Source organism: Alternaria metachromatica (genome assembly GCF_023757995.1).
Source record: "Alternaria metachromatica strain BMP 0045 chromosome Unknown scaffold_11, whole genome shotgun sequence".
In the NCBI taxonomy this organism is placed as follows: domain Eukaryota; kingdom Fungi; phylum Ascomycota; class Dothideomycetes; order Pleosporales; family Pleosporaceae; genus Alternaria; species Alternaria metachromatica.
In genome coordinates this window covers 16,060-41,163 of record NW_026055502.1, presented here as the reverse complement: position 1 = coordinate 41,163, position 25,104 = coordinate 16,060, and the positions used below count along the sequence as shown (strand labels likewise).

The following is a 25,104-nucleotide window of genomic DNA, read 5'->3' as shown; positions in this document are numbered from 1 at the left end:
ACACTGAAACTGCTTAGGACAGTGCGATCGCGTCACATGCGTCGGCGGCGGCAGTGCATGTCGCCTGCTGTAGACCAGTCCTTGACAGAGATGCACATGCTAATGGCGAATGCATTCCCAGAATATCGTTATGCTTTGGAAGCTGTTTAGCGTTGTCGTGATGGTAGGGTCGAGAGGAAAAGCGGTTGCGGTTGCGATGTGGGCCTGTTGACGACTGGCGCTGCGCGGGCCGCTTCGGCCCCGGGGGCATCTCATCTGGGCAGCCTCGGCTCCACTTACCTACCTGACACCTGGCAGCGTCTGTCGCGAATTCTAGCTGATAATTGATGAGCCCTCCAGGGTTCCTTTGCCTGTCTGCTCAGGCCAATGATCTCCTATCCTACAATCATGCACAATGGGGACTTCACAAGGTAATGCACGGCAGTCCACCATCTGCATCATGGAAGGATGCATTTGGTTCATTCCACGCTCCAGGTTACACCATCTCAGTCAAGGACGCCATTCCGGAAACGCAAATCGAATGGGTTGCGAAGCTCAAATGCTGAATCCATAAGCACACCAGCTTGGATGATATACAGCCTAATGCGACTCACGCAAACCGCGAACGCATCGTGCCGCCCGGCGAGTTCGAGCAACTATTGCCGCTCCACTGCCTCGCGTTACTTCTTCAGATCCTTGAGACGCGATAGATCCCAAAGGCCCACAGAATCACTGCCATCCTAGAATGGGTTTGCGATTTAGAGGGCGGCAATTGCTAACTCACATCGCGGGCGACCCGGTGCGAAGGCTGCATCACCCACCGAACAATGTATTCGCACCTCGTAACGCCGACTCAAGTTAACGATCCAACATAACGCTACATACAGGCGGACATTGACGAAGCCCTTCATCCACGATCGCTTTGAACTGCATCGGAACACAATGAACGCATAGGGCCTGCGTTATAAAAGAACCTTGGAACGCGTGGCGCAGAGGATTGGACGCGCCACTGCACTGCCCGCCATCAAAAACCACGATATGGTGAGGAAGCAATGCGCAATCATTGAGCCGACCACTGCACCGCCATGCGTCCTGATAGAACGCCGCCGGACGAGCACGGAAGAACGCCCAGCGGACCTCTGGCGGATGCGGGTTCGCGCGCTCGTCCCGTCACTCTTAGCACCAACACGAGCCTCCACGCTACCTACCCTCCACCAATCTAGTCCGCGGTGCAGATCTCTGCGATGCGTCCCTGTTAACGCTGAATCTTATAGGTGTATCAACGCCGTGCATATGCCCATAGTCGCTGGAACAAATATCGGGCTAAACCCGCTGCTTCTGAAACGTAGGTTCAAATGGAGAGTAGGGAACGGCCGGGAGGCCGCCGGTTCCTCGTAGGCTCGCATCTTGCTAGCTTGAGATCATTTCTCGCTTCGCAAGAACGTAGACGACTACGGAGCTGAGCACGCATCCCAATACTTAAGGCAAGATGGGCTGGGAGCTTATACACGCGTTAGACTGCTCAACACACATTTATAAAATGCCAGCCCGCTGTCTTCTGTGGTTTTCTCCAATCGGCAGGACGATTCTCAAGCGGCATATACGACGGCATCGATCTCGTGCATCAATCGCGTCTATTCAAGTCTTCCTACCACGGATTCTATTCCATTCCTCACATCCTCGCAAGTGTAACAAAACATGTCGTCCCTGTCGAACGGGGACATAATCGCTATCGCTACCCTCGTCACAACATGTCCCCCTTCGGTTGCGCTGTTATGTCATTGGATCAAGCGATCTCGTCCTAACAATGGAGTCTGTCGGATGGGTATGTACATCTGACTGTAGCCCTGCAATATGTAATCCCGGCTGAACCACTCTAGATGCCGAGCTCGCCAATAGCCCAGCTCGGCCAAGCATCGGAGACCTCGTCGACGGTCAGGTCGACCTCCTTGTACCTCGACCTGGTCTTGCTTATATACCTGCACATCAAGCGTTTACCTCCGTGGAACCATCGGAGAGAAGGATGGCATAGTACGGGTCTCGATCGGATCTGGTTGTGACCGTCTGATGATCGTGCATAGAACACAACACCTTCCGAGAACATGACACATGACAGTCGGCTACCTTTAATCGCAAAGAGTCGGTCTGTTACGACGAAGGATAGATCAGGATGATGTCTTTCATCGAGGCCGCCGTCTCCTGGCTTCGGGCCACTCGATGCGAGTCAAGGGGTGCTCACACGGAAAAGGCGAACACGAATCGAAGTCATTCAAGGGCACAATTGAGGTATATAGGGATAGGCGCCCAATAACAGTCGAGATGGTCGCATGTATTGCGCTTTCATACGTAGCCTAATCAGTCCGTGGCCGTGCATCTTCTCTATCCATCAATTCCTATAAGCTCGCGAACGTACGCAGCCCGTAGTTAGCCTCCACTGCCATTAGTCGTTGGATCGCGGCATGATGTCAAGTTTGCTTGCTGCATAGCCATGAGCTTCTGCTTCTGATTGGGTGTGCTACATGGCCTCTTCAAGCCTCATCAGGCCAAAGTCTGCTTCTGGTTAATGTACAGTTCCTATACAGGCGCGTCACGCCAAAGTCCAAGCGTCTGCATGTTTCAGCGCTCCCTTACCACCAAACCTCTCCCTTACCACCAGACGCACAAAATTCATTTCTGTTGATTATAAAATGGTCCCAGGCACTATGAAGATAGCCAGCATCAGTTCCATACTGAACGGCCTTCTACACAATTACACCCTTATCGTTCAAACAATCCGCGTCTCTCAGAGGATCGAGCGCGCAAGACACCGCCACTAGTCGCTAGCTGGACCAATCAGAAACCATGTCATCCTTGTCTAGCGAATCTATCATCGCAATCGTCACTCTTGTGGTGACATGCCCTCCATCGTTCGTCCTCGTCTGGCATCTACTCAGGCGCAAGGATCTCAACGCCCACCGCGCATCGAATGGTCAGTGAATATGGTCGGCCATGAGGCATGTTCGTCGCTGACTTCGTGCCAGATGTTGAGCTCAGCCCTCGCTCTGCCATCAACCGTCAAATTGTGCAACAGGTCAGGGATGCTATTCTCCAACCTGTTGTTGCGCATACCATCCGACGATGAGCACTGCACCCTTGACGGACATGAGCCTTGAGCTCGGCGTGAGTTGACTGCCCGAAGTTGCGTTTGTCATAGTAGTTTAACGCATCGCAGACCGCAACCCGTGCGCGATGTTAACCACCCCAGCAACTGACCAGCATGTGCGCACGTCAAACCGCAGACAAGCCGGTCGCCTCTTCTAGCCTCACATACATTCACATAGAGGTGGAGATGATGAAAGATCGCATCGCCTACATTCGCAGCATTGCCAAGAACGCACACGCTAAATAGTACAATCTACTCATACGATCCTCTTTTCCTCGTTCACAGTCTCGACTTCCTGCTAATCGCACCCAGCTTTTCGATCCTTAACCAAAGCATTTGTCTAATGCGCAGGGTGCAAAAGCTTAGATCTAATCCTCATAGACAATAGCACGAACGCCAGTGCCTTCAAACTCATACGTAAAGTGGTCCAGACGTCGGGTATCAGATTCCGTCATCGTCTCGTCAGGTTCGAAGCGAAACCTATTGACCAGCATGGCGAGCGTGAGGGTGATCTCTGCATAGGCAAGATTGACCCCGAGACATTGCCTTGCACCCTTGGAAAAGGCCACGAGATATCTCTCCAGCTCTTTTGCGTCTCCAGTCAACCAACGAGCGGGGTTGAAGCTTCTGGCGTCTTCACCCCATATGCTTTCGTCAAAGTGTATGCTGTACGCAGACATGCCGACTACGGTTCCAGGTGGAATGATCTTGTCGTCGACGATGAGCGGCTTTGCTCCATACGGTGCGACACGCGGGAGTCGCCCTGGCACGGGCATAGCATAGCGCAACGATTCTTTGACGCAGGCAGTCTGATAACGTTAGCTTCGTATCGCGATCATGTCAGGGCACATACCAAAAATGGAAGCTGTTCTAGTGTCAAAAGGCTGAGATCTTGGCCCGCCGTGATACCGCTGTCGCGCAATTCTTTCCTTAGCTTTACGAAGATTGCAGGATCCTCGCTCATCTGTTGGACAGCAGTCGCGAGTGTGAAGGCCGTGGTGTCGGAGCCTGCGACCAAAGTACTGATGGCTTCGGCTAAGACAAGGTCATCGTCCAGGTGTTCCAAAGAATCGAACACGAGTTCATGGTCGAAGGACTTTCCGGAAGTCTTCAGGCGTCGGAAATTGGCTACGGTATCCGCGGTGGCGGTGATGAGAGCCTGGAATTTTGCGGCTGATGTACTGATTTTGGCAGCTATACTGGGTGGGCATTTGAAGGCGATAGTCCGGAGAGGAGGGAAGTATAGCATGGTCCACAGTGACTCGGCGGCTTGATCAAAGCACCTGTGGAAGGGAGCGTCGAAAGTATTGTCATCGGATTTAGTAAGCAAGTTGAAAGACTCTCCGAAAGCCATTTGCGTGATGAGATCGACTGTCAGGCACCTGTGATGATTTTAGCGTTCATGTTACATCCGGTAGGATTGGGGAGGGCTACCTGAAAGCATAGTAGAAGTTGATCGCGCCGTTGCCTTTAGTCTCCGATATCCTATTGCATAAGAGGGTGGCTTTGGAGAGCAAAGTCTTCTCCATCGACCTTATGTGCGTCTTCGAGAAGAAGTTGCTGAGAAGCTTTCGTCGTACACGGTGCAGCTCTTTGTCGCCCTCGACAAACACAGAGTGGTGTGCGGCGAAAGCATCGTAGAAGTACTTTTGTTTGGGAAAGGCGTAGTTCTGTGAGTAAATTGTACGGTAGAGCGCGGGACCAGTAATGTGAAGCTCATTTGGACCGATCCTCAGTGTTCGTGTGCCTGTTGAAATCGTCAGTGCCTGGGCGTGTGATTCGTCGTGAGACTTACCATATGCTTTGTGCAATTGTTCAAGTGTCTCTTCTTGTTGGCCAGTCTTGCTCAGATTGTATTGCCACCAATTGGATAGTGCCGCCTGGTATGGACCCGGAAAGGATGCTAGTGGATGAAAGTAGAGTAGGTAGACTGCGCGTAGGAAGCCCAGAACGAGGGCGAAGAGAACTATGCTGGCCGCAAGCTCGGAGTAAGAGCGCGTCTCCACGAAAGACAGGTCCCAAGCCTCCTTGAGCTGAGCGAAGATACTTGCGGACATCATCTTGAGCTGTAGCAGGGTGATGATTGAAGACACTCAGCTACACTTATATGATTCATCATTTTGTACATCATCCTCGACATCGTTTCGTACATCGCATAGTATGCGAAGCAGTCCCCCATGTCTTTTCGCGCGATGTAGACTTGGCAACTCGAGTTTAGGCGGTCCACCGCCGGCAAACCAAGCATTCGGACCTTTTATAAACACACTATTAGATCCCCGACTGGGCAAAAACACGTCAAGCGTGTCCGCGGAATCCGAAAAGTTGGATATTTGGATGCATGCTGCGCTGAAGAGGTGCCAGGCTGAGGCGTTGCGCGGGGTTCGCGTCAATGTTCGGCCGACCGTCCGCTCGCGGCAAGATGAAAGCCGACGATAGCAGGACCATGTTGATCTCTAAACGGCCGTCTGCCGCTGGAGATGATGAGCACCCGTGTTCTGCTGCGATGAGCGATTGTGATGGAAAAGACATGATGCGCAAGTGAGCAGGAGGCATCCGACTGAATTCGATTAGGCCGTTCGCTAGCGCTGGGGCCAACTTCTGAGCATCTCCTACGTCATCACCCCCTTGTCTCCTTCCCTTCACACGGCAAGCTTCACCTCTTCAGACCATCACCTCTTCAGAGAAATTTGCCGCAGACTCTGCTGTATAGCCTTCTGGCCATTGTCCCGTCATACCAAAAATTCCAGTGGCCCTGCTTCCGATCGCTTTCTCCATGGCGTGCTTACCCACTTTCTTTTCCCATTCTTCGAGGCTCATCTCCCCTCCCAGCACTTGCGGCAATGTAATCGCCGACAACCCTGCGATATCGCAGCTCGCGCCAAGGTGTGGGCGAAGCTGAATGAATGCCTCGCCTGCCAGCAATAACTTGCCTCCGAAGAACGAAGCTTTTGTATTGTCGAACGCTAGATGGTTGCGTAAGTCAGCACAAATCATCAACCGAGTATCTACATGGACGGCACATACAGCGAACGGCTGTGAGAAGCGGCGGGTTCGACTCGTGGAAGATCTTCCTCCACATTGGAGACAACACGTTGTCCCTTCGCTTAAGCTGAGCCTCCCAAACATCTGGACGCAATAGGTTCCCGGGTACGGTGACGTTATGGCGGACACCATTGACGTCGGTCATGTAATCCGCGAACACTGGTGTCGAAGCGTCGCAAGCATCATACCAGCACCATTCGATGACACGGTTCCCAGGACGCATGTCTCCGATCGTGCTAGGCGACAGATAGCTACCATATGTCAGTCAATGGTTGGCAACGTTATACCCAACTTACACCACTATGTAGCTCCCGTCCAGCATGCAAAGAGGCATCTTCCCCTCTATGGCACAACGTAGCTCGTCAGGCGCATCCTTTTCTGGGAATTGTGATCTCCACGCCACATAGCCAACGTAGTCGGTCTTCACGTCAGGAAGGACAAGGCTTCGAAGACGGGAACGTGCGCCGTCGGCCGCCACGACCATGTCAGCCGTCATCTGTTCCTCGATGCCATCTTCGCCTTTGTATGACACCACGAGGTGGTCAGCTTGCTCAGTCAGCCCGCATACCTGGTATCCACAGCGCATGTTGACAGGCCCATGTCCCTCGACATCTTTCTCGCAGGCCATCCACAGCAGACCGTGAAGACCAGCCCAGCACGAGGTGCGCACGTCTTCCGTGAACGGTACTTCTACCAAGACCTTACCATCCTTGTCAAGGATTGGAAATGCGGGGTTGCGGAATACGATATCGTCGAGCTCAACATCAGGTAGGTATGTTGTGAACACTTTCTGTGCGTTTGACCATAGACTCAAGCCTGCAGCTCGGGCTTGTAGCTGCTGTTCAGTTCGCATCTCAAGAACCACAACGCTGTGGCCATGAGACTTGAGCGCCACAGCATGCATGAGCCCAGCTATCGAGCCACCAACCTATTGGAATGATCAGCCTCATATTAGCCATGGCATATAAGGCGACTTACCACCACGACGCGTTTGTTCATTGGTTCTGCCATGGTTCTCAAGATGGTACGCACGAATGGAGAAAGACGGATGATGCTCCGAGGACGCCTTCTGACGCGGAAACGGCCCTTTTATCGCGTTGCAGTACGAACATGGGTTCTGTCGACTACTCCGCTGCCACCAACGCAGTAAGAAACGTCGCCCGTTGCGCGATTATTGATCAAAGCACCACCATTGGGTAAACGGGCAGCGAGCAACGCCTGGCTCTACATGAGTGGTTGGCTCGCGTACCGGCATGCGGCGCAGTCGCATCGTGGCTTCGCCTATCTTCCTATCCAGACCCGATCAACCAGTCAGACACATGTCCTCGCAATCCTCCAGATCCTCTCCGCTTTAGCGAACCTTATATTCGGGGTCATTGACTGAGATGAACTAGCGGCCCGTTCACGAGTCCCGGACACGTCACGTGAGGCGGCTTGTATGTCCGATGCTCTTGCCCCCCTGTCGGTTTCTGTTACGCGAGATTCCATCCAAGTCACCTCTCCACATTTATCACGGCATGATATTAAGGCTCCGCGTACCCTGCTTCCCACTAGTCTCTTCACATATATCTTCGTCCGCGGAGACTCTTTGTCGGTGACGACAACCCTGACGTTCGCACTTCACTGTGACTTATGACCAACCTCGTCGTTCTTTCAACACATGTTATGGGTCTGTGTACGGCGACGGTAACAATACTATCTTCAGTATGCAAACTGATGAGTGTCTACGCATGTTTCACTAGCGATGGATCAGACTGGGGATGATGAACATGACTCAAGCAACCGGCATTAGCTCTCATCATGCTAAGGCGTCTGCTATCACCAGGTATTGTATGTACGGCAAAGAATGCCAAATATTGGGACCCACCCAGTCAGAATCCGCTGCGTACATCTGACAATTCCCACAGGTTCGTTTCCCGCCATGTAGAGCAGGCTTGCCGTACGGACTTTCCTCCTTCAATCTTCTCAGTCTTACCAACGGCGTCAGGTTGTGACGCTTGTCACCATCTTCATCACGATCCTTCACATTTCTCCCTGCTCTCTGCATCAGCGCCTGTCGGCGCGAGGTCCGGTGGGAGGGTACAGGTCAGGGACGAAGCGATCGTTGGTAGATGACCTGTTCCGTACGTTTCGGCCACGATCGCGCTCCCGGCGAGCTCCTCGTTGATGGCCACCGCGCTCGTAGAATCCACCCGACGTCCTCCGATGCTCAGTGTACACCGCCTCGCTGTACCTCGATTCTCGGTCTCGATCTGAACTTTGGCGCGGAGGAGTGGCGTCAACGTTCGACATGGGGCGTTGCATGGAGTCCCTCCTACCGTTTGCTCCATATCCATCGATACTTTCCGAAGCCCGACCCTGCTCTCTCTCAAACTCTAGGTCTTGAACGTGACACTGTAGGCTATGCGCTTCTGTCTCCAACGTAGTGACGCGATCTTGTAGATCCTTGTTCTCGACCTCGTATGCTTGGATCTGGGCCTCCATCTCTTGTATCTTGGCCGTCATATCGCTGATGTCGCGGGCGGACTTGGCGGTTTCTTTTCTCATCAGTGTGTCGCGCTCTTCGATTGCGACGTTTTCACTGAATAGAGCGTCCTTCTCCTCCAGGCGCTTCGAATACGAGACTGTCAGATCGCCCAGGGACTTGGTTGTCTGCGTGAGACGGGTGTGGTAGTCGCTGGACATCTTTTTGGCAGCCGTCTTCTCTTGCTGGAGTCTTGCGTTGTCAGCTTCCTGGTCCGCGATGCGTGCAAGAAGCTCGGGAACCCGCCTCATTGGTGCCATGTTGCCATCGATTGAGGGCGGCGCCGCACTGTGATGAAGTTAGTAAGAGCTCCTTCGGAGATAGTTTCAGGGTACTCACAGCTCTGTAGGCGGCATCGGAACGGCTTGGCGGTTCGGAGTCGGGACAATAGACGCTACATCAGGCATGTCGACATTGCTAGGCTGACGACTAAGCCGAGGGTCACGGGCACTGTCGTAGGTATTGTTGAAGGCCATCAGAAGACTTTGAATAATTGATGGATTTCGAGAGAAGAACAGAAGAACCGTGGTGTTCTGGAAGTACATACGAGATCGTGCGTTTGTCGATATGGCCTTGGCTAGCGCGACTATATTGTAGGTGAGCAAGTATTTACTGCGACTGCGGCGACGCCATCACCCAACCAACCTCCCGCTTCTACGCCGACAGTTTACGCTGAGAGTCATATCTCGTTCCCGTCGGTATAGCCGCGGCGACCTGACCCCCGTCGACTTCGCCAGTTCAACCATAACCGCCACGATGACGCGAGGAAGTCTATTGCGACACATCTTCAGGCACGGTCCGAATTCCAAACTCAAGCGCGACGCAGTCCCATCCAAAGTCGGCGAGAATGAAAGGTCGCCTCTCATCGCAAAGTCACCCGCAAACGAGCCCAAGCCGCTATCGCAAGATCCGTCGCCGCCACGAACACCCGAGCCGCATACCGTACACATCCTTCCAGAGATCACCGAGGAGGGAACTAGCTCTCCTGCCGCCGATTCGCCTTCTGCATCTTCAAGCACAGAAAGTACGGTCTCCGACCTCGCATCCATAGTCACTGTGCTCGCCACGCACGCGCCTCTCATCAACCCCGCAACTTTCACTACGCGCGATCTTCTCTACGCTGCCATAGACGAAGCAATCTCAGCGACGAAGGACCATCTCGACACACTGGCAACAGCGTGGGCTCTACTTGAGGCCCTTGCTGGATTCAGTGCGACGGTCGAGGTGCTGAAGCAGGAGATGGAGCTGAAGATTACGTCGTCCGAGGCCAAGCTTGTGGAGCTGGAAAGTTTTGAGGAGGCGGTCGAGGGTATGACGTTATCGGATGAGCAGGACATAACCGGCGCGGATGGGGTTGATGGGGAGGGTTCACCGGGTCGCTAGCCGGGATATGGTCATAAGATGGTCGCATGAGCCACGTGTAGATCAAATGTATGGCTCCGCGAGTTCGTCTGATCTGTAATAGCGTCACCGAATGAAAAGAAGAGCAGCGATGAGGGAACAGTGTGACAGGATCTCCTAAGGCTGAGTCATAGGATGGGAACCATGAGCGAAGACATCATGAATTCATGAGATACATTTATGGATACAAGTAATGGAACCAGAATACCGAAATTTCAAAGGAAAGACTTGTGGGTGCTGCAGTCAAGTTCGAAATTCGGAAAGTTGCGGATTAGGTAGCGGACTACGAACCACACAAAAGTTTCGAACGCGCAACCAATCTCTTCATGTAGTCAGCCCACACAGTTATCGTGTACGGTTGTTCCTGGAGAGATATCCGTCGGCGTACTCCGAATTGTAAGCGAATCGTACTGAACACGGATGGGACGCTCGCTGATGTACGGTACCGAACACTGAGCAGCCAGTGATGCGACGCGCATATGTTTCGTGTGCTCATCTATGGCATGCGCCGATATACTACCAAGGGCGCCTTCCACGATTGAGCATGAATTTTCTTCATCTCCGTACTCGACCAGTTCCGCGAGTAAAAGTCTGCACTCTCTCTTAACATAAAGCCTCCATCTCTTCACCAGCTCAACATCATCTTCATTCATCTACACATAGCAAACCTTCTTCTCCAGTCAAGATGGCTCCAGCCAGACAATACCACGAGAGCCTCATACTATGCGAAATCGAAGCAAACAAGGACAAGTACATACACTTTCTGCAAAGGCTTGTCCGAGCAGCAAGCCCCAACCCACCAGGCGACACCCGAGCCGCCGCAGATGTCGTCACGAAATTCCTTGCAGCCAACAACATTTATGCAGATATTGTTGCCCCGATGGCTCACATGCCCAACGTGGTTTCGGATTTCGAAGGCCGCTTGCAGGACGGTCCTCGCGTCGTCTTCAACGGCCATATGGATACTTTCCCGGTCAATAACCTTGAGGGTTGGCGTTACCCGCCATACTCTGGACATAACGATGGCACTTCGATACATGGTCTCGGGTCCGTCGACATGAAGGCAGGCACGGCAGCCTCCATTATCGCGTTCACGTTGCTGAAGAAGCGAGCGTCGCATCTCATCGGAAGCGTCGCTTTGACCGTGGTCTCGGACGAAGAGACGGGAGGCGAATGGGGGACCAAGTATCTGCTTGATCACTGTGGTGAAAATTCACCCTGGCTAGGCGATTGTGTTGTCAACGGCGAGCCTGGTGGTCTACAGTCCATTAGGTTCGGCGAGAAGGGTAAGTGACATTTATCCATGAACAGCTTTGAAGACCTATATTAACCCTGTACCGTAGGCACTCTACGATTGACTTTCACAGTCAACACTCAAGGCGGTAACGGAGCGTACACACACAACGGCTGCGGAGCTATCGTACACGCTTGCTCCTTGATAACGACGCTGAAGCACGTGGTCGAATCGATACCCGTAAAGATCCCGCACCAACTCAGGGCTTATCTTCGCTCCAAACAAGCGCACGCCGTGACTGATGAGATCATGGGCGCTGGGGCAGCAGCGAATATGTTCTCACCCACTTTGAACATCGGCATCATCAACGGCGGCGTTAAAGTCAACGTCATCCCTTCAAAGTGCGTCTTTGAAGCCGACATCCGCCTGCCGATCGGGCTCGAGGCTGAGACTGTACTCAATGAGATTGACAGCCTACTGCTATCGTCCCCTGGCGTCTCATACTCCGTGCAAGAAGCGGCCAGCAACCCAGCAAGCTTATCGGAGTACAATCATCCGCTTTCTGGGTACATGGCCGATGTTGCGCGGGACGTTACTGGGAGGGAGCCGGTACAGATTGTCGGCCTGGGTGGTACGGATTGTAAGTTTTATCGCTATCGCGGTGTACCGGCGTTTGTGTTTGGGCCTTCTCCAAGCGGGATGGGTGCAGATGGTGAAGCTGTACTCATTGAAGAGTTTATGACTGTCATCAAGACACATACACTGGGGGTCTTCCGGTATCTTTGGGACGACAAGAGGTGGGATCTCAGTAGGGGATTGGGAGAGAACACTCCCACGGGCGAGAGGAGGGCTCTCGAGATCAGAACTCGCAAGTAGAATATGGGGTAGGGGATTGGCCTTAACCTTTGCTCTAGTTGTGTTAGAATTAATGCGCTTGGATGAAATACCATTCCAATGAATTTCGAAATATCGATAGATGTGAAGCCTCGGTGGAGTCATGACGGCCACGGACTTGACCACGCACATGCGGGGTGAAGTAGTGACGGTCCGCGCCGATGCACAAGCGCAAGGAAACAGAACGAGTACCTATGTGGACGCTACAGCGGGCCAAGAGCTGACGGACAACGCGCGATGCAATAGTTTGACTTCCAGAGATGAGTTCGCTCACGGCGCTGTGACGCTTTAGTACTAGATGACAGCTGTTGCACAACTCTATCAATGATGGCAGCGACGATCAACACAACATACCGAAAGACTCCGCGGACCTAAGGAAGAACCTCTCACCACTTCCGCGTACTTCCGTCTGATCAACACTCCGACAACGACGTTCAACTCCCAAAGCAGCCATCGGCACATGAAACTAGCGGTGTCTGGAGGCCTAACGTCATACCCGATGACGCTCACAGGCCCTCCCCAGTACAAACGAGATAACAGGCGCATAATCAAACACCAAACACCACAACGGCATTGACATGTCGCAACCGAATCGGCGGCCTCACCAAAAAAGGCAGCAGGTTGGAAACCTGACATTCGAAAGGAAAGGCTCGACACTTCGCTTCGTCAGTAGTCCAGACCCAGCTAGCGCACTGTCTGCACTGTCTCCAGCGATCGGCCCTCGTGGTAACCGAGCGGGAAGTGGGGACCAATAAAATACAGGGGTGCAAACTGCCCATTAGCTGACACCGGCACACTACGGTCTGACGGGCCCAGCCTGCATACGGAAGCCATCCGTTCTCCTGTTTTCCTGGCCCTGAAATTTCGGTTTGGCGTTTCGTTCTTCCCGTTGCCCAGTTCCGTATTCCTTTGAAATTCCCCCAGCAATAATTTATTTGCTTCTTCCTGCGAATCCTTCACAATCCTCCGCGATCCTGCGATTACTTATTCCCATGCCAATCATCGGCCGCATATCTCTACACCGCCGACGTAGCTCCGCCCCCAGCCCCCATCCCCATCGCATACCTTGAACAACCGGAGAATCCACAGAACCAAAATGCCGGGAACTACAATGACGAAAACGAGTGCTTACCCCTACATCCTCACCACAGTCGCGACACGGAAAGAAGGCATTTCCCGCGCAGAATTCCACCGACACAACGAGGAAAAATACGCACCTTTACTCAAAAAGATCGCGGGGAAAGTGCACCCGTTGTCGTGGACGCGGCACTACCATGTTGACGACGAGGAATGCCCAATCGGGATTCCGCGGGTGTTGATTGGGGTTGATGACGGGATGGACTGGGATTGCATGGGTATCATGGCGTTTGAGGATGAATTGCATTTGCAGCAGTTTATTGCGTTTATGCATAGCGATGCGGCGATTCCGGTGCTGGAGGAGGAGGAGAAGTTTGCGGAGCCGACGAAGACGAAGTTGTTGGTTATGAAGAAGGGGATTAGTGTGAGGGAGGGTTAGATGCGTGGTTGGTGATGGGTTTCGGGAGTTTGGGAAGGAAAAGTGGAATTGGAAGCCAGGCTGGAATATGGTCTTTGGGAATGCGACTTGGTCGGAACAGGATGTTATGTTGGGTTATTAAGGGTATTTGACTTATGATATGGGGGAACGAAGTCATCATTAACTGCATTCAAACTGCAGTACAAACATCCATCCCTGTCCCATGACGTGCCTACGAAGAAAGCCACTCTCCATCCCACTCATCTCTCCCCATGGCCGGCCCCCACAAATCTCCCACACCCTCTATCGACTCACCCCAATCGTCATAGCCATCCTGACATAACATCGGAACCCTGTCAATCGCCCTCTCCAGAGAAACATCTCCTTCGACCTGTATGCTACCACCATCTCGGATCCATATGTCGTGCGGAAAGTGCGGCATCTCCCCATGATGATACATATGTCGAATGTGTCTGTGATTAATCTCGGCGAAGCATTGGAACTCCTCTTCGTTCTTGTAAGATGTGCGGGTCACGAAGACTGTGACGACAGTATTGTTCCACAGCCCGCCTGCTGCGTCGTGGAAACGGTCGTCACCGGGACGGTATCTAGCTCTAGCAGCTTGATGTAAGAAGCGAGCGATGTTGGATGCCTTGGCGGGATCGGTAGGTCGAAGTCCACTGGACTTGGGTAGTCTCTGCGAAATGGCTTGGATGTCGGACTTCTCATCGTCTTCGACGGCTATGCGTTCGCGGGGGATTTGTGACATGAGATAGTCGAGTACCTTCCTCTGTCTCATCTTTGTTCCAGCTTTGCCGAGCTCGATGAGCTGCGTTGGTGACTCTTCGACGAAATGTCGGACTAGATTGTTTACGATGGCGTGGGCTTCGAGATAGATTTGCTTGCTCGTACGTAGTATGGCAGTCGGCAGATGTCTTGTGACTAGGACAGCCACTTCTCCGTCTATGGAGACCACGGTGTGTTTGATCTGGCGTGGCAGCCGCTCGTAGATCATTAGGCGCAGTTCGACGGGAAGATTCATGATTGGGAAAGGATTGTGTTGGTCGATCGACATGTCGGTGGCTGAGATAATGTATGTGTTGCTCTTGGAATTGAGGGATCGTATGCAATGACTGATATTGGAAGACATCAAGGTACTGACTGTACTCACTACGCCAGCGGCTGCAAGCTGCGATGTTCTAGAATGGATGAATTCAATCGTGAATGAGCATCAAGATCATATATGCCGGTGTCAATACTAGAGTAATAAGGCTTGGATAGGTATGGCGATAAGAGAAACCCTATCGGATGGGTTCACTAAACATTACCGTGCCGTCACAAAGACCACGGGTAAGCCGGAAAGAACGATGCCGGAGTATTGGTAAGATGACTGGCGAAATATGGACGAATAGACAGAAAGTCTGCGTCGGATCACCGGAAGCAGTTGTATAGCGAGATCCAGCTAGTCAACCCAAGTTGCGAAGGTGGATACTAATGCCCGTCGAGGGGACGTGAAAGACGAGATGATCACGTGACAATTACCACATTCACGTAACGATTGCGAGATACGTGAGAGCGGAATTCTTATAAGAGTATTGATCGGCCCTTTTGGACGGTACTTCGACTAGGATGTGAGCACCCTATCAAAGGAAAGAGCTAGACACCCTGCAGTCTACGTGGTTTCGCACACAAAAGATGGCGAACTTTCAACGCAACGTAGACTCCCGGGTTTTTTACTTCCATCATTCTTCATGAACGGGCATTAAATCCCTCCCTTGGATGACATATGGGAACCCCTCACGAAGAAGCCACCCAATGCCCAGTCCAGTCATCCTGGCTCATGCAAGTCTCCAGGGTCAAGGTCCCATCCAAATCGAACTTGTCCACGTTGAGTATGACAGGGACGTTCTTTGCTGTGACTTTGTACTCTTCGTTGGGAGCGTATGCGATGGTACCCTTCATTTCTGTGCGAACAAACTCGCCGAGACCAGACTCATATTCCCGACGAAACATCTCTATCACGCTCGCAGGAGGTGGTGGGGGGCCAGGGGCGAGGCTCGAAGAATGCTGCGTGCGCAGCGTGTCGATCACGTCTTCCTGCTTCTCGAAGTATACTGTAGCGATTTTGGCGACCCAGATCCTGGTGTCTGGCGTTTTCGCTAGTGTAGTTTGACCAAAGAAGATTGCAATGTCGCGCGGCCGTCTGGTTTCCCATGGATGAGAGGCAAGGTACGGGTGTCGCTGAATGACGTCGCTCACATGGTAAGGCTGACCAGTCTACACTTGCGTTAGATTCGAGCTTTAAAGAATGGTAATGTGAGATTCGACTCACCAAAAGCGCTGTACGCTCAGTTGCTATCAATGTGGCGAGTAAAAGAAACGCATTCCCATTGTCCTCACGGCCTATGGCCCGCGGCTCCGACTCTGTCACAAAGCTTTTGATCAGAGCTGTGACGATACTGTGCGCCTCGGCATAGACCTGGCGGCTTGTCCTTAGGATAGCGACTGGGAGGTGACGTGTGATCAAGACGAATGTTGAATCGAGTTTCACTTCCGTGTCGGGCCACGAATAGCCCAGATAGCGAACCTCAGTGTGCTTGATCTGACGGGGTAGGCGCTTGTAAACCATGAGGCGCAACTCTGACGGGAGGTCCATGAAGCGAAAGGGCTTGGAGTCATTTTGCGTCGACATCGTGATAGCACTGCACACGAGGAAAACGCCGAACGCGGTAGAGCCTGCGTTGGAGTTAATTCGCGTACTTTGTATGTTTCAACTTAATGTAGGCTGCAAACCTGTTTGGTGTTTTCCTTGCTCAAGGTGAGTGTACTCCAGAGCTGTAGTGAGAGACTGAACCCGCGATGTAGCGATGCAGCGATCGAGAGACTGTTAAGATCGAAGTGAGGACGAGGACGAAAGTGAAGGCAGCTCTGGCAAGAGCAACGGACTCTAGCGCCGCTTGGCGTACGAAATAGGTAGTGGCAGTCGCGACTGGAAGCAACACGTGCGCGAAGACGCTGGTGAGAAGATTAAGAGTTAAACATACTAATCAGACAAGGCGGAGAAAGATCAAATGTACCATCTCCTTACCTGCCCAAGATATCGTCACGGCCAGCCATCCTTGCCGGCCACCAACACCCCACACGTCCCGTCTAAACCTTCATCCACAGCGCCAGCACACCCTTCGCATACTCAACGATTTCGTCACCACCAAGCTTGCTCTCGCCATACAACCTGTCAACGAACGAGATAGGCACCTCCGCAACGGTGCATCCCATAGCCTTGGCCCTTACCATCATCTCCATCTGAAACGTATACCCCTTACTCTCCGTCTGCCTAATAACCTTCTGCAACACCTCCTTCTTATACAACCTAAAGCTGCCCGTAAGATCACTCACACCCGGCCTGAGCACCGTATCCGCAAAAAGATTCGCCCCCCTCGACACAAACTTGCGCTTGAGATCCCAGCCGAACACGCCGCCGTCGCCTGCATACCGCGTTCCGGTAACGATATCGTAGTTCTTGGTCTTTTGCAAAGCGATCATGGGCGCGATGAACTTGGGGTGGTGGCTGAAATCCGCGTCCATGATGATGACGAAGTTTCCGGTTGCGAATTGCAGGCCGTGGACGTAGGCGGTTCCCAGACCGAGTTTACCGGCGCGCGCGCGGATTTGGATGCGGGATGGGGTGTAGGCTTTTTGGAGCTGGGCGGCGACTTCTTGGGTGCCGTCGGGGGAGCCGTCGTCGATGATGATGAGTTCCCAGTCGAGTTTGCTGTTCATGCATTGTTAGTATAGTAACGTGGTGGAGGTTGAGGGGGTGGGTGTTGCGACGTACTTCTCCTCAAACGTCTTGGCCAGCAGCCATGTTATTATGGGCAGGTTGCGGCGCTCGTTGTAGGTGGGGAGGAGCACCGAGTACTTGTTGGTGTTCGCCATCTTTACAATCGCGTGTATGAGTTGTGTGTCTGCGGAATTGGGTGAATGAGCGACTGCAGGTGAGGGTTGACGTTGGGGGAGTTGAGGATTCGCGGAGGTGATCGTGTCCGCAAGTAGCTCGGGGCTGTCGGCGGACCCTGGACTAGCCTGTTTGGGTGGCCTTACACGTCGATGTAATGTTGAATCGACATTCCCGCGCCAATTAGAAGGATATTGGATCGGTGCTGTCGGATTTGTAGGGTAATGCCGGTCGATACGCCGGATACCCTCTCACCATGTCACCCACACCCCAGAGGAAAAACCTCTTCCTCTGTCTCGACGCTTTCGGCACCCTCTTCACACCCAGCGCACCCATCCCAGTAACCTACGCCGCCGCCGCCCTCAAGCACGGCATCACCATAAACACGCCCGACCCCGCCACCCAAGTATCTTCATCCTTCAAATCCGCATTCAAGCGCCTATCATCAGAACACCCAAACTATGGCCGAGCAACAGGCATGGGCGCAGAAAAATGGTGGGCCAAAGTAATAAAAGAGACCTTCACGCCATTCTTGGCTCCAAACCAAACTCTCCCAAAGTACCTCGTCCCCGAACTTCTCCACACCTACTCGTCACGTAAGGGGTATACACTGTACCCCGACGTCCTCCCCTTCTTCCGCATGGTGCAGCATATGAAAGCGCATAGGAGACGTTACGGCGCTTCTCATGGACTCTGGCCCTGGGACAAGACTGTAGTAGGCATAATCACAAACTCGGATAACCGCGTCCCCGGGATACTATCTTCCTTTGATCTCAATATCAGTCCGCGGCGTTATAGTGGTGTGGCTGTCAGTCCTCTGGACACCACAAAATCAGAGCCATCGAAGAAGAAGAAGAACAGGAAGGAGGCGGAAAAAGAAGACGACATCGATTTCACAGTCCTATCCTACGACGTCGGGGCTGAGAAACCCGATGGAAGGATTTTTGCGGCAGCGGAAGAGATGCTGGCTGCTACTCTAAACGACTCTGTTAATTCCAGCTCCGATACTGCACCACCCGTTTCCTCGTTTGAGAAAATCTACGTGGGCGATGATATCCAGAAAGACGTGTTCGGCGCGCAAGACGCAGGCTGGTCGAGCGTATTGCTAGAGAGAGATCCAGATGCCCTGGGTGGCCAAGGGTACGGTTTGAAGATGGAAGAAAAGGGAAAAGAGACAGGGGAGGCAGGAGAGGTAATCAGTCAGGACAGAATGGTGCCACATGTTGGTTCCTTGCTCGATTTGTGTGCGTGGCCACGACAGGTATCTGAACGGCTTGAAGTATCGCCCGTCCGATATGTCTATATAAAGGAGGAGGTCCCTGAAGACAGATCGCCAGGGCAGGTCTCACGAATGAGAGAAATCGCAAGTATAATACACTGTCGCCAGGGCAGAAGAAGGGTCGACCACGAAGCCAGACGTAATCTACATGGCACTGCTTGGTAAATGAAGAAATTAAGCAGCCGATTACAAGCCCATCGATAGTGTTTCATCATACAAACATCACACTCCCTCACTCTGATCCCACACACTCGTCACATCAGCAAATACCATCTATTGTATCATACGTCTCATTGCAGTTCATTCCATGTCAGTCGACAATCCAACCTCCAACCACCAACCCCGCCAGAGACGAAAGACACTAAAGTCTGCATCTTATCCACCAAACCGTCATACCCCATCCACATCCATACCACCGACCCATCTTGCCATTCGTGCCGAAGCCTCACCGCAAAAAGAAACATACGAAACATGATCATGTACAGAATCCACCAAAGCAACCAGAGCCAAAAAAGGCACCGAGCCAAGTTGTTATCCAAAGCCCCCTCCAAACCCTTGATTTTCGCAGGATTCCGTTTGCCAATTTTTGCGCCTGAAAGGTAATGCCCGACTGTGGTGTCCGCGTGGTATTAAGGTTTTGGGTGACATCGTGGTATTGGATTTCGACTCGTCGTTGACCGTTATAATGCAAACAAAATGTGTGATTTGCTACACGATGAGAAACTACCTCATTCGAATGCGCGTTGGAAACGGATGTTCTTGTGTCACAACTCCTCGTCCTCTTCCATCTTGGTTTCGATGGTGGGGATGTTTCCGTCAGAGTTCGCCCGACCTTGGTTGTGGGCATCCATGAGGGCTTGGCCTAGGCTCTTGCGCACGTTGTCGTCGAATCCGGGTAATGAAGCGCGCTGCTTCTTGTAGGGTGAAGCGATCGAGTTTGTGCTGGGCTCTCCGGAGGTGTTCGCGGCGGCTGAGGATGACGCCTCTCCTGTCGACGCGTTTTCTGGTGCTGGCGTACCGGAAAGAGGAGATCCTGTCGAATCGGAGTGGGAGGGTCCTGCGGGGCGGCCGAGAGGTTCTGCGGAATGTTGACGCTTCAGCTGTGATGTGTTAGTAGATGAATTTCGAGCGACAACAATACACATACCTTGATCTTGCGTACGCCCTCTGCAAGTTCGCCTTGCCTGTGAGCATCCTCAGGCGACAGCAAGCCCTTGTCGAGAACCTCCTTATCATCATCCGCATCCTCCACCTTGACATCGTCCTCGTCGTCGGCGTCGCTGTCCATGGCGTCCTCCGTCTTCTTCTTGGACTTGGGCGAAGTCTCTCGGTAACCTCCAAAGTTCTTTGTTCCAGCAGCCGCGTTCAGAGGCTTCAGACTGCCAAAGTCGAGTGCGCCGGATTTCCGCTTGGTCTGTGGCGAGGTGATCTTGGGCGTCTCCTTGGTGTTCAGAATACCCATCTTGCGCAGTTGACCTGTCATTGGTTAGCGAAAATCTTGTATCCCTTGCTGTAAACTTACGCTCTCCGCGGTACAAGAAGGTAAAGACTGCGTAAGGCTTGTCCGGAGGATCTATGCCAGTCACGGTCTGGGTGCTGATAGACTTGGGGTCCAGCGTCTTAGGCTTTGCGAAACTCGTTGTGTGGTCAACATCCTCGCCCTCTCCTCCTCCGTTTTGCTCGTCGTCATCGTGTGCGTCGAACTGGGGTGAGTACTCGCCGCGCTTGATCTCTCCAGACGCCAGGACGCGGAACAGGGCGACCTTGATTTGTCCGGCTGCCTCGGGCATGGGGGGCTCGTCGTCCGAATCGGAGTCGGTGGTGAAGAACTCGTCGTTGCCAGAAAGCGTCTCGACAGGCGCGTCCTTGCTTTCGCTGTAGCGCAGTACACCGTTGCCGGAGGTCTTCTTGTCCTCGTCGCTGCTGTCCATGGCCTCTCTCCGCTTTGCCCGCTTCTTTTCCAGGCGCTGCTTTCTCCGCTCAATCTTGGCGGCCACGTCCTTGTCCTTGCCCTCGAGATCCAGACCGTTGAGCCATCTCTCGAGACCGACCTCGCGGAAGAGGAACTCGCGCTCTGCGAGACCCCCGCCCTCTGACTCTGGCACGCTGACCCACCGTGAGTTGACCCACGTCTCTTCGCCGCGTCGCAGCAGGGTCGCTACTTCCTCCTTTGCCCGGCCGTCAAAGTATATGTATGCAGCGATTGTCTCGTTCGGCGAGGTGGTCAAGGGCTTGTACGGGGCTATCGTGGGACCGTACTTGCCCCGCTCTCCGGTTTGACCTGGGAGGCCCCCGACAATCTTCGCTTTCGGGTTGGGGTCATCGTCAGTTGGCTTGGGCGTCGAGTAGGGCACGTGAAGACCTGGAGTGAGCAGAGTGATCGATATCGCGAAAGAAGACTGCTCAGGCTTGGTAGCGCCCGGCGGTATCTTTGCGGGTGGGACAGGGATGTACGAGGTGATGCGGTGATGTTTAGATTGCTTCTGTATCGAGTACTCTGGAAGCGGGTTGCTGTCGGCATGGATGCTGACGGCGAGGCCTAGAAAGGTCGGCATTTTGGATTAGGCGTGGTGAGGACGGCTGCGAAGCTGCGGAGATGGCAGCGGAAGAGCCCTAACACAGTAGTCTTGGCAGAGTTGGGAGGGAGAAAATATCCCTGCGATAGAGCGGCCGCCGGAGGGGCAGCTGCGCGAGTAAGTAGGCGAAGATGGGCTAGGAGGCGGTGTGAGGTAGCGACTCTGAAGGTCTGTGTTGTTGGTTTAGCGGAGAGCTTCCGTAGCGGGCGCTCCACGATGTTGGGGTCCACAAGTCGAGCACCCAAGTCACGAGCCAATCACGCGTGCACCTGATGTTTTCTGCGAACTTCAAAGAGCCGCCATCTTTCACGCATGTAACTGTCAATATCACGTCAAAGGATATGCTGCGACCATGCGTTTGGGCAGGGGATCGAATCAGGGGCGTGCCTGTCGTCGATCGAACGTGGGGTCATGACTAGCGGCATGGCGCCTGTTCGTGCCTTTCAAGTTGAAGGGAGCCCTGGCAGACCTACGTTCAGAATCCATGTGTACGAACAACGACTCAACATTCATCATAACGCGTTACCCAGACATTGTGAGAATGTGGAGCCAAAATTTCATACCAACTGAAAATTCGAAGCATCAAAGACAGCGGTCGGGGTTCGAATTCCTCATCACCGCTCTTTACTCGCCGATGTCTCCACTTGTCTCTATCTAGGGTATCATACAGTTCCTTAGTCCTTTTCGATCAACGCGAAAAACCCCATATTATCTTGGGCGCATAAGGTGAGCTTCAGAGGGTATGCAGCATCCTTCTGATGAGATGCCACCACCTCCCCTCCACCTCCCCCACCCACGCGTCATACAGTTTCCTAGTCCTTTCCGATCAACGTGGCCAACCTATCTGGTTCCGAGTCCAACTGGAGAGCTTGAGATGATTGACGGCATCTTCGTGGTGAAATAGGAAGACTAATCCTCCTCATCCAAAGCAAACATATCCTCAGCCTTTGGTCTCAACCGCCTCGCCCTCGCAACAGCGGTTTCTCCAGGTATTTCAACGACCTTTGGCGGATCTGCAGGCACCACAACCTCCGGGGCGACAACTTCCTCCTTGACCACAGCCTCAGCATCCGCTTCAGCAACAGGTCGCTCAGGCTCCGGGTCCCCCATCTGACTCGCAGTAGGAGAAGGCGATCCCGCCCCATCCTTCGCATCCTCATCCACATCAACATCCATCACCTCCTCACCCTCCCCCTTATCCGCACTAGGATTAGCCGTTTTCCTAACAACCACCCCCTTCCTCCTCCTCTTCTCCGCCGCCCTTCTCTGCACCTCCAGCTCCTCCCTCTCCCTCTCCCTCCGATTAAACGCATCATCCAGCTCCTTCAACGTCTTCTCATCAAACAAATGATCGCCCGTCCACACCGCCAAAATCGCATTAACATCCTCCCTATACGTCCTCTCCGTCATCCTTCCCATCTCCAATTTCTGCGGCAACTGCTCCAGGTGTTCAAAGACTTTGCGTTCGACAAGCTCCGTTCCGATGGCTAGCCGGTATTTGTAGGAGACGCCTGATTCCCTTGCGGTGACGAGCAGGACGTCGGAGACGATGCGGAGCGCGTTTAGGGTTACTTGGCGGAGGTCCGGGCGCCGGATGTCGTCTTTAAGGGCTGCGTCGCCTGCACGGTTTCGTGTGTTTGCGTCGGTGAGTTGGAAGGGGTTGATGATGTTGGAGACGAGGATGCTGGTGACTTCGTCCATGCCCTGGGCGGCGTTATCGACGGCAAAGGTCGAGATGGCGGCGAGGTCGTCGTAGACGATGCTGCCGGGTGGGATTGCGTTGATCATCCACAGGAGCATCGCTCGTGATCTGGGGTTCATGATGCCGTGTCCATTGTCCACGCGGCCGGGATAGTTGTCGCCCACGGGTAGAGGCTTGAATATTGGCTTCTCCTTCTCCTCCTCGTCATCGCTATCCAGACTCTCGTCGTCTGATTCGAAAGCGCCAACGTGGTCGACGAACTCGTGGCGGAGCGGATCGACGGGGCCTTTCCAGGCGCCCTGCCCCGCGAAGATTTCGGAATCGGTGCTGTTGGTGACGATTTGGTGGAGACGCCAACGGTAGTACCGGTTGACGGGATGCTTCTGGTCGTATAGCCATGCGAATCGCTCCTCTTCTTGTACTTGCGGCTCGTTCATCAAAGCCGCTTCGAACTCCACACCACCAAGAATGACGCCCTCAATAGTCTGATGTACCAATCTGAGTGTCGCGAGATCGGGAGGCTGGTTCGCAGTGATGATGAGATCTTCAGTGTTCTCGCGCGGCCCTCTACCCCCTCCCCCTCCACCAAGATCTGGCGGCGGCGCAAAACCCTTGGGTAGCTCGGGTGCCTGCCACCGTGCGCCAAATGCCTTTGTCTGTTGTGTTGTGTCTGCTGTGCGACTACCCAGATATCTGTCTAGATGTAGATAGTAGCCTTTGCCCAGATACCTCTTGTCGTTGAGTTTGTTCATCGCTGCGTCGAGGTCCCTCGCGTTGGCATCCTTGTCAAAGGTGATGTTCATCGTCGCTGAAGGCCTGCCCTCCACCCTCGAACCTTGTGGTATTCTGTCGACCCGCGCGATCTTGAGTGAGGGGAAATCGGCGAACAGCTCTTCGACGCGTCGCGAGTCTATTTCGGGCGGGAGGTTCGACGCTTTCGCTACGACGGTGGTGTAGAAATTCTCGGTCTGCTTCGGGCCATCGAGTGCGGCTGGGCCTGTAGGCACTGCTCCTCCGAATCGTGACTGTATCTGTGGTGCGAGGCGTCCTGGAGGTGCGCCTGGTCTGTTATAGCCATTGAGAGGCTCCGTTTCGAGGGTGCCGGGGCCGCTTTTCATCGTCCGCTGTCTGCCTGTGAAATGTCTCTTGCTTCCCGTTGGAACAAAGACATCTTCCTCTTCCTGCTGCTCAACCTCGCCCAGTATGCTCTTCTCTGCGCCGTGCTCCGCCTCGAAATCGGCCATGACCTTGTCGAGCGCATTCTTCTCCTCGCGCGCCTTCGCTTCCTCTTCCTCCTTCGCTTTGGCGTTCAATTGCGCCTTGTTGGCTTTCGCGGCGCCTAGGGAGAATTTGAAGGCCATGGTGGCGTGTGATCAATTAATCGCCTTGTTGCAAGATTTCATGAGGTGATTGCGGCATGAGGTGGTGGTGAGGTTGCGCGCAGTGCCAACCAGAAAGTTAAGCTTGCGCGTGAGGGTCCAGACTAGCGTCACGCCTAGGGCTTCCCTACGGCCGTGCATACAGTCTATCTAACTAAGAGCGCGCTAAGATATAGCATGCGCTAACGCAAATAGGTAATTTTTAAAATATAGTATACTAGCGTTATACTACTTAAAAAAATTAGTGTACTTAGTAATAAAATTTTAATTTAAATAATTTTTAGATTTATTTTAAATTAATTTAGACTAAATTATACTTATATTATAATATAAAGCTTTTTTTACCTATATTTAATACTAAGCTTAAATTTTTTAACTTTAATATATTAGACTTAAATATTTATAAGAGATTTAACTTATATTTATTTAGCTTTAGTAAAAGTAATAATAGTAGTATTAAAAACTAAGTTAAAGTATATAGTTAAATTAATTCTAAAATAAT

At 52.9% G+C, this 25,104-nt stretch overlaps 12 protein-coding genes across 12 annotated transcripts; 4 read left to right on the top strand and 8 right to left on the bottom strand.

The window, feature by feature from the left end:
* Positions 1-3,489: 3,489 nt before the first annotated feature.
* Positions 3,490-5,181, bottom strand: J4E83_005473 (uncharacterized protein; the record flags this gene model as incomplete). The annotated part of the gene is made up of 4 exons (XM_049332392.1): positions 3,490-3,930; positions 3,975-4,503; positions 4,556-4,868; positions 4,917-5,181. The coding sequence occupies 4 exons, from the start codon at positions 5,179-5,181 to the stop codon at positions 3,490-3,492; spliced, it is 1,548 nt and encodes a 515-aa protein (XP_049188200.1).
* Positions 5,182-6,455: 1,274 nt separating this feature from the next.
* J4E83_005472 (uncharacterized protein) lies at positions 6,456-7,067 on the bottom strand (the record flags this gene model as incomplete). The annotated part of the gene is made up of 1 exon (XM_049332391.1): positions 6,456-7,067. One exon carries the CDS (start codon positions 7,065-7,067, stop codon positions 6,456-6,458), a length of 612 nt encoding a protein of 203 aa, XP_049188199.1.
* Positions 7,068-8,209: 1,142 nt separating this feature from the next.
* Positions 8,210-9,043, bottom strand: J4E83_005471 (uncharacterized protein; the record flags this gene model as incomplete). The annotated part of the gene is made up of 2 exons (XM_049332390.1): positions 8,210-8,975; positions 9,027-9,043. The coding sequence occupies 2 exons, from the start codon at positions 9,041-9,043 to the stop codon at positions 8,210-8,212; spliced, it is 783 nt and encodes a 260-aa protein (XP_049188198.1).
* A 400-nt stretch (positions 9,044-9,443) lies between these two features.
* On the top strand, positions 9,444-10,070 carry J4E83_005470 (uncharacterized protein; the record flags this gene model as incomplete). The annotated part of the gene is made up of 1 exon (XM_049332389.1): positions 9,444-10,070. One exon carries the CDS (start codon positions 9,444-9,446, stop codon positions 10,068-10,070), a length of 627 nt encoding a protein of 208 aa, XP_049188197.1.
* Positions 10,071-10,773: 703 nt separating this feature from the next.
* On the top strand, positions 10,774-12,198 carry J4E83_005469 (uncharacterized protein; the record flags this gene model as incomplete). Its single annotated transcript, XM_049332388.1, has 2 exons — positions 10,774-11,374; positions 11,432-12,198. 2 exons carry the CDS (start codon positions 10,774-10,776, stop codon positions 12,196-12,198), a joined length of 1,368 nt encoding a protein of 455 aa, XP_049188196.1.
* Positions 12,199-13,312: 1,114 nt separating this feature from the next.
* J4E83_005468 (uncharacterized protein) lies at positions 13,313-13,732 on the top strand (the record flags this gene model as incomplete). The annotated part of the gene is made up of 1 exon (XM_049332387.1): positions 13,313-13,732. One exon carries the CDS (start codon positions 13,313-13,315, stop codon positions 13,730-13,732), a length of 420 nt encoding a protein of 139 aa, XP_049188195.1.
* A 211-nt stretch (positions 13,733-13,943) lies between these two features.
* On the bottom strand, positions 13,944-14,786 carry J4E83_005467 (uncharacterized protein; the record flags this gene model as incomplete). Its single annotated transcript, XM_049332386.1, has 1 exon — positions 13,944-14,786. One exon carries the CDS (start codon positions 14,784-14,786, stop codon positions 13,944-13,946), a length of 843 nt encoding a protein of 280 aa, XP_049188194.1.
* A 722-nt stretch (positions 14,787-15,508) lies between these two features.
* On the bottom strand, positions 15,509-16,367 carry J4E83_005466 (uncharacterized protein; the record flags this gene model as incomplete). The annotated part of the gene is made up of 2 exons (XM_049332385.1): positions 15,509-15,988; positions 16,044-16,367. The coding sequence occupies 2 exons, from the start codon at positions 16,365-16,367 to the stop codon at positions 15,509-15,511; spliced, it is 804 nt and encodes a 267-aa protein (XP_049188193.1).
* A 494-nt stretch (positions 16,368-16,861) lies between these two features.
* Positions 16,862-17,647, bottom strand: DPM1 (dolichol-P-mannose synthesis; the record flags this gene model as incomplete). Its single annotated transcript, XM_049332384.1, has 2 exons — positions 16,862-17,483; positions 17,547-17,647. The coding sequence occupies 2 exons, from the start codon at positions 17,645-17,647 to the stop codon at positions 16,862-16,864; spliced, it is 723 nt and encodes a 240-aa protein (XP_049188192.1).
* Positions 17,648-17,922: 275 nt separating this feature from the next.
* Positions 17,923-18,973, top strand: J4E83_005464 (uncharacterized protein; the record flags this gene model as incomplete). The annotated part of the gene is made up of 2 exons (XM_049332383.1): positions 17,923-18,806; positions 18,928-18,973. The coding sequence occupies 2 exons, from the start codon at positions 17,923-17,925 to the stop codon at positions 18,971-18,973; spliced, it is 930 nt and encodes a 309-aa protein (XP_049188191.1).
* A 736-nt stretch (positions 18,974-19,709) lies between these two features.
* On the bottom strand, positions 19,710-21,500 carry J4E83_005463 (uncharacterized protein; the record flags this gene model as incomplete). The annotated part of the gene is made up of 3 exons (XM_049332382.1): positions 19,710-20,045; positions 20,093-20,421; positions 20,468-21,500. The coding sequence occupies 3 exons, from the start codon at positions 21,498-21,500 to the stop codon at positions 19,710-19,712; spliced, it is 1,698 nt and encodes a 565-aa protein (XP_049188190.1).
* Positions 21,501-22,430: 930 nt separating this feature from the next.
* On the bottom strand, positions 22,431-24,584 carry J4E83_005462 (uncharacterized protein; the record flags this gene model as incomplete). Its single annotated transcript, XM_049332381.1, has 1 exon — positions 22,431-24,584. The coding sequence occupies one exon, from the start codon at positions 24,582-24,584 to the stop codon at positions 22,431-22,433; it is 2,154 nt and encodes a 717-aa protein (XP_049188189.1).
* Positions 24,585-25,104: the final 520 nt, after the last annotated feature.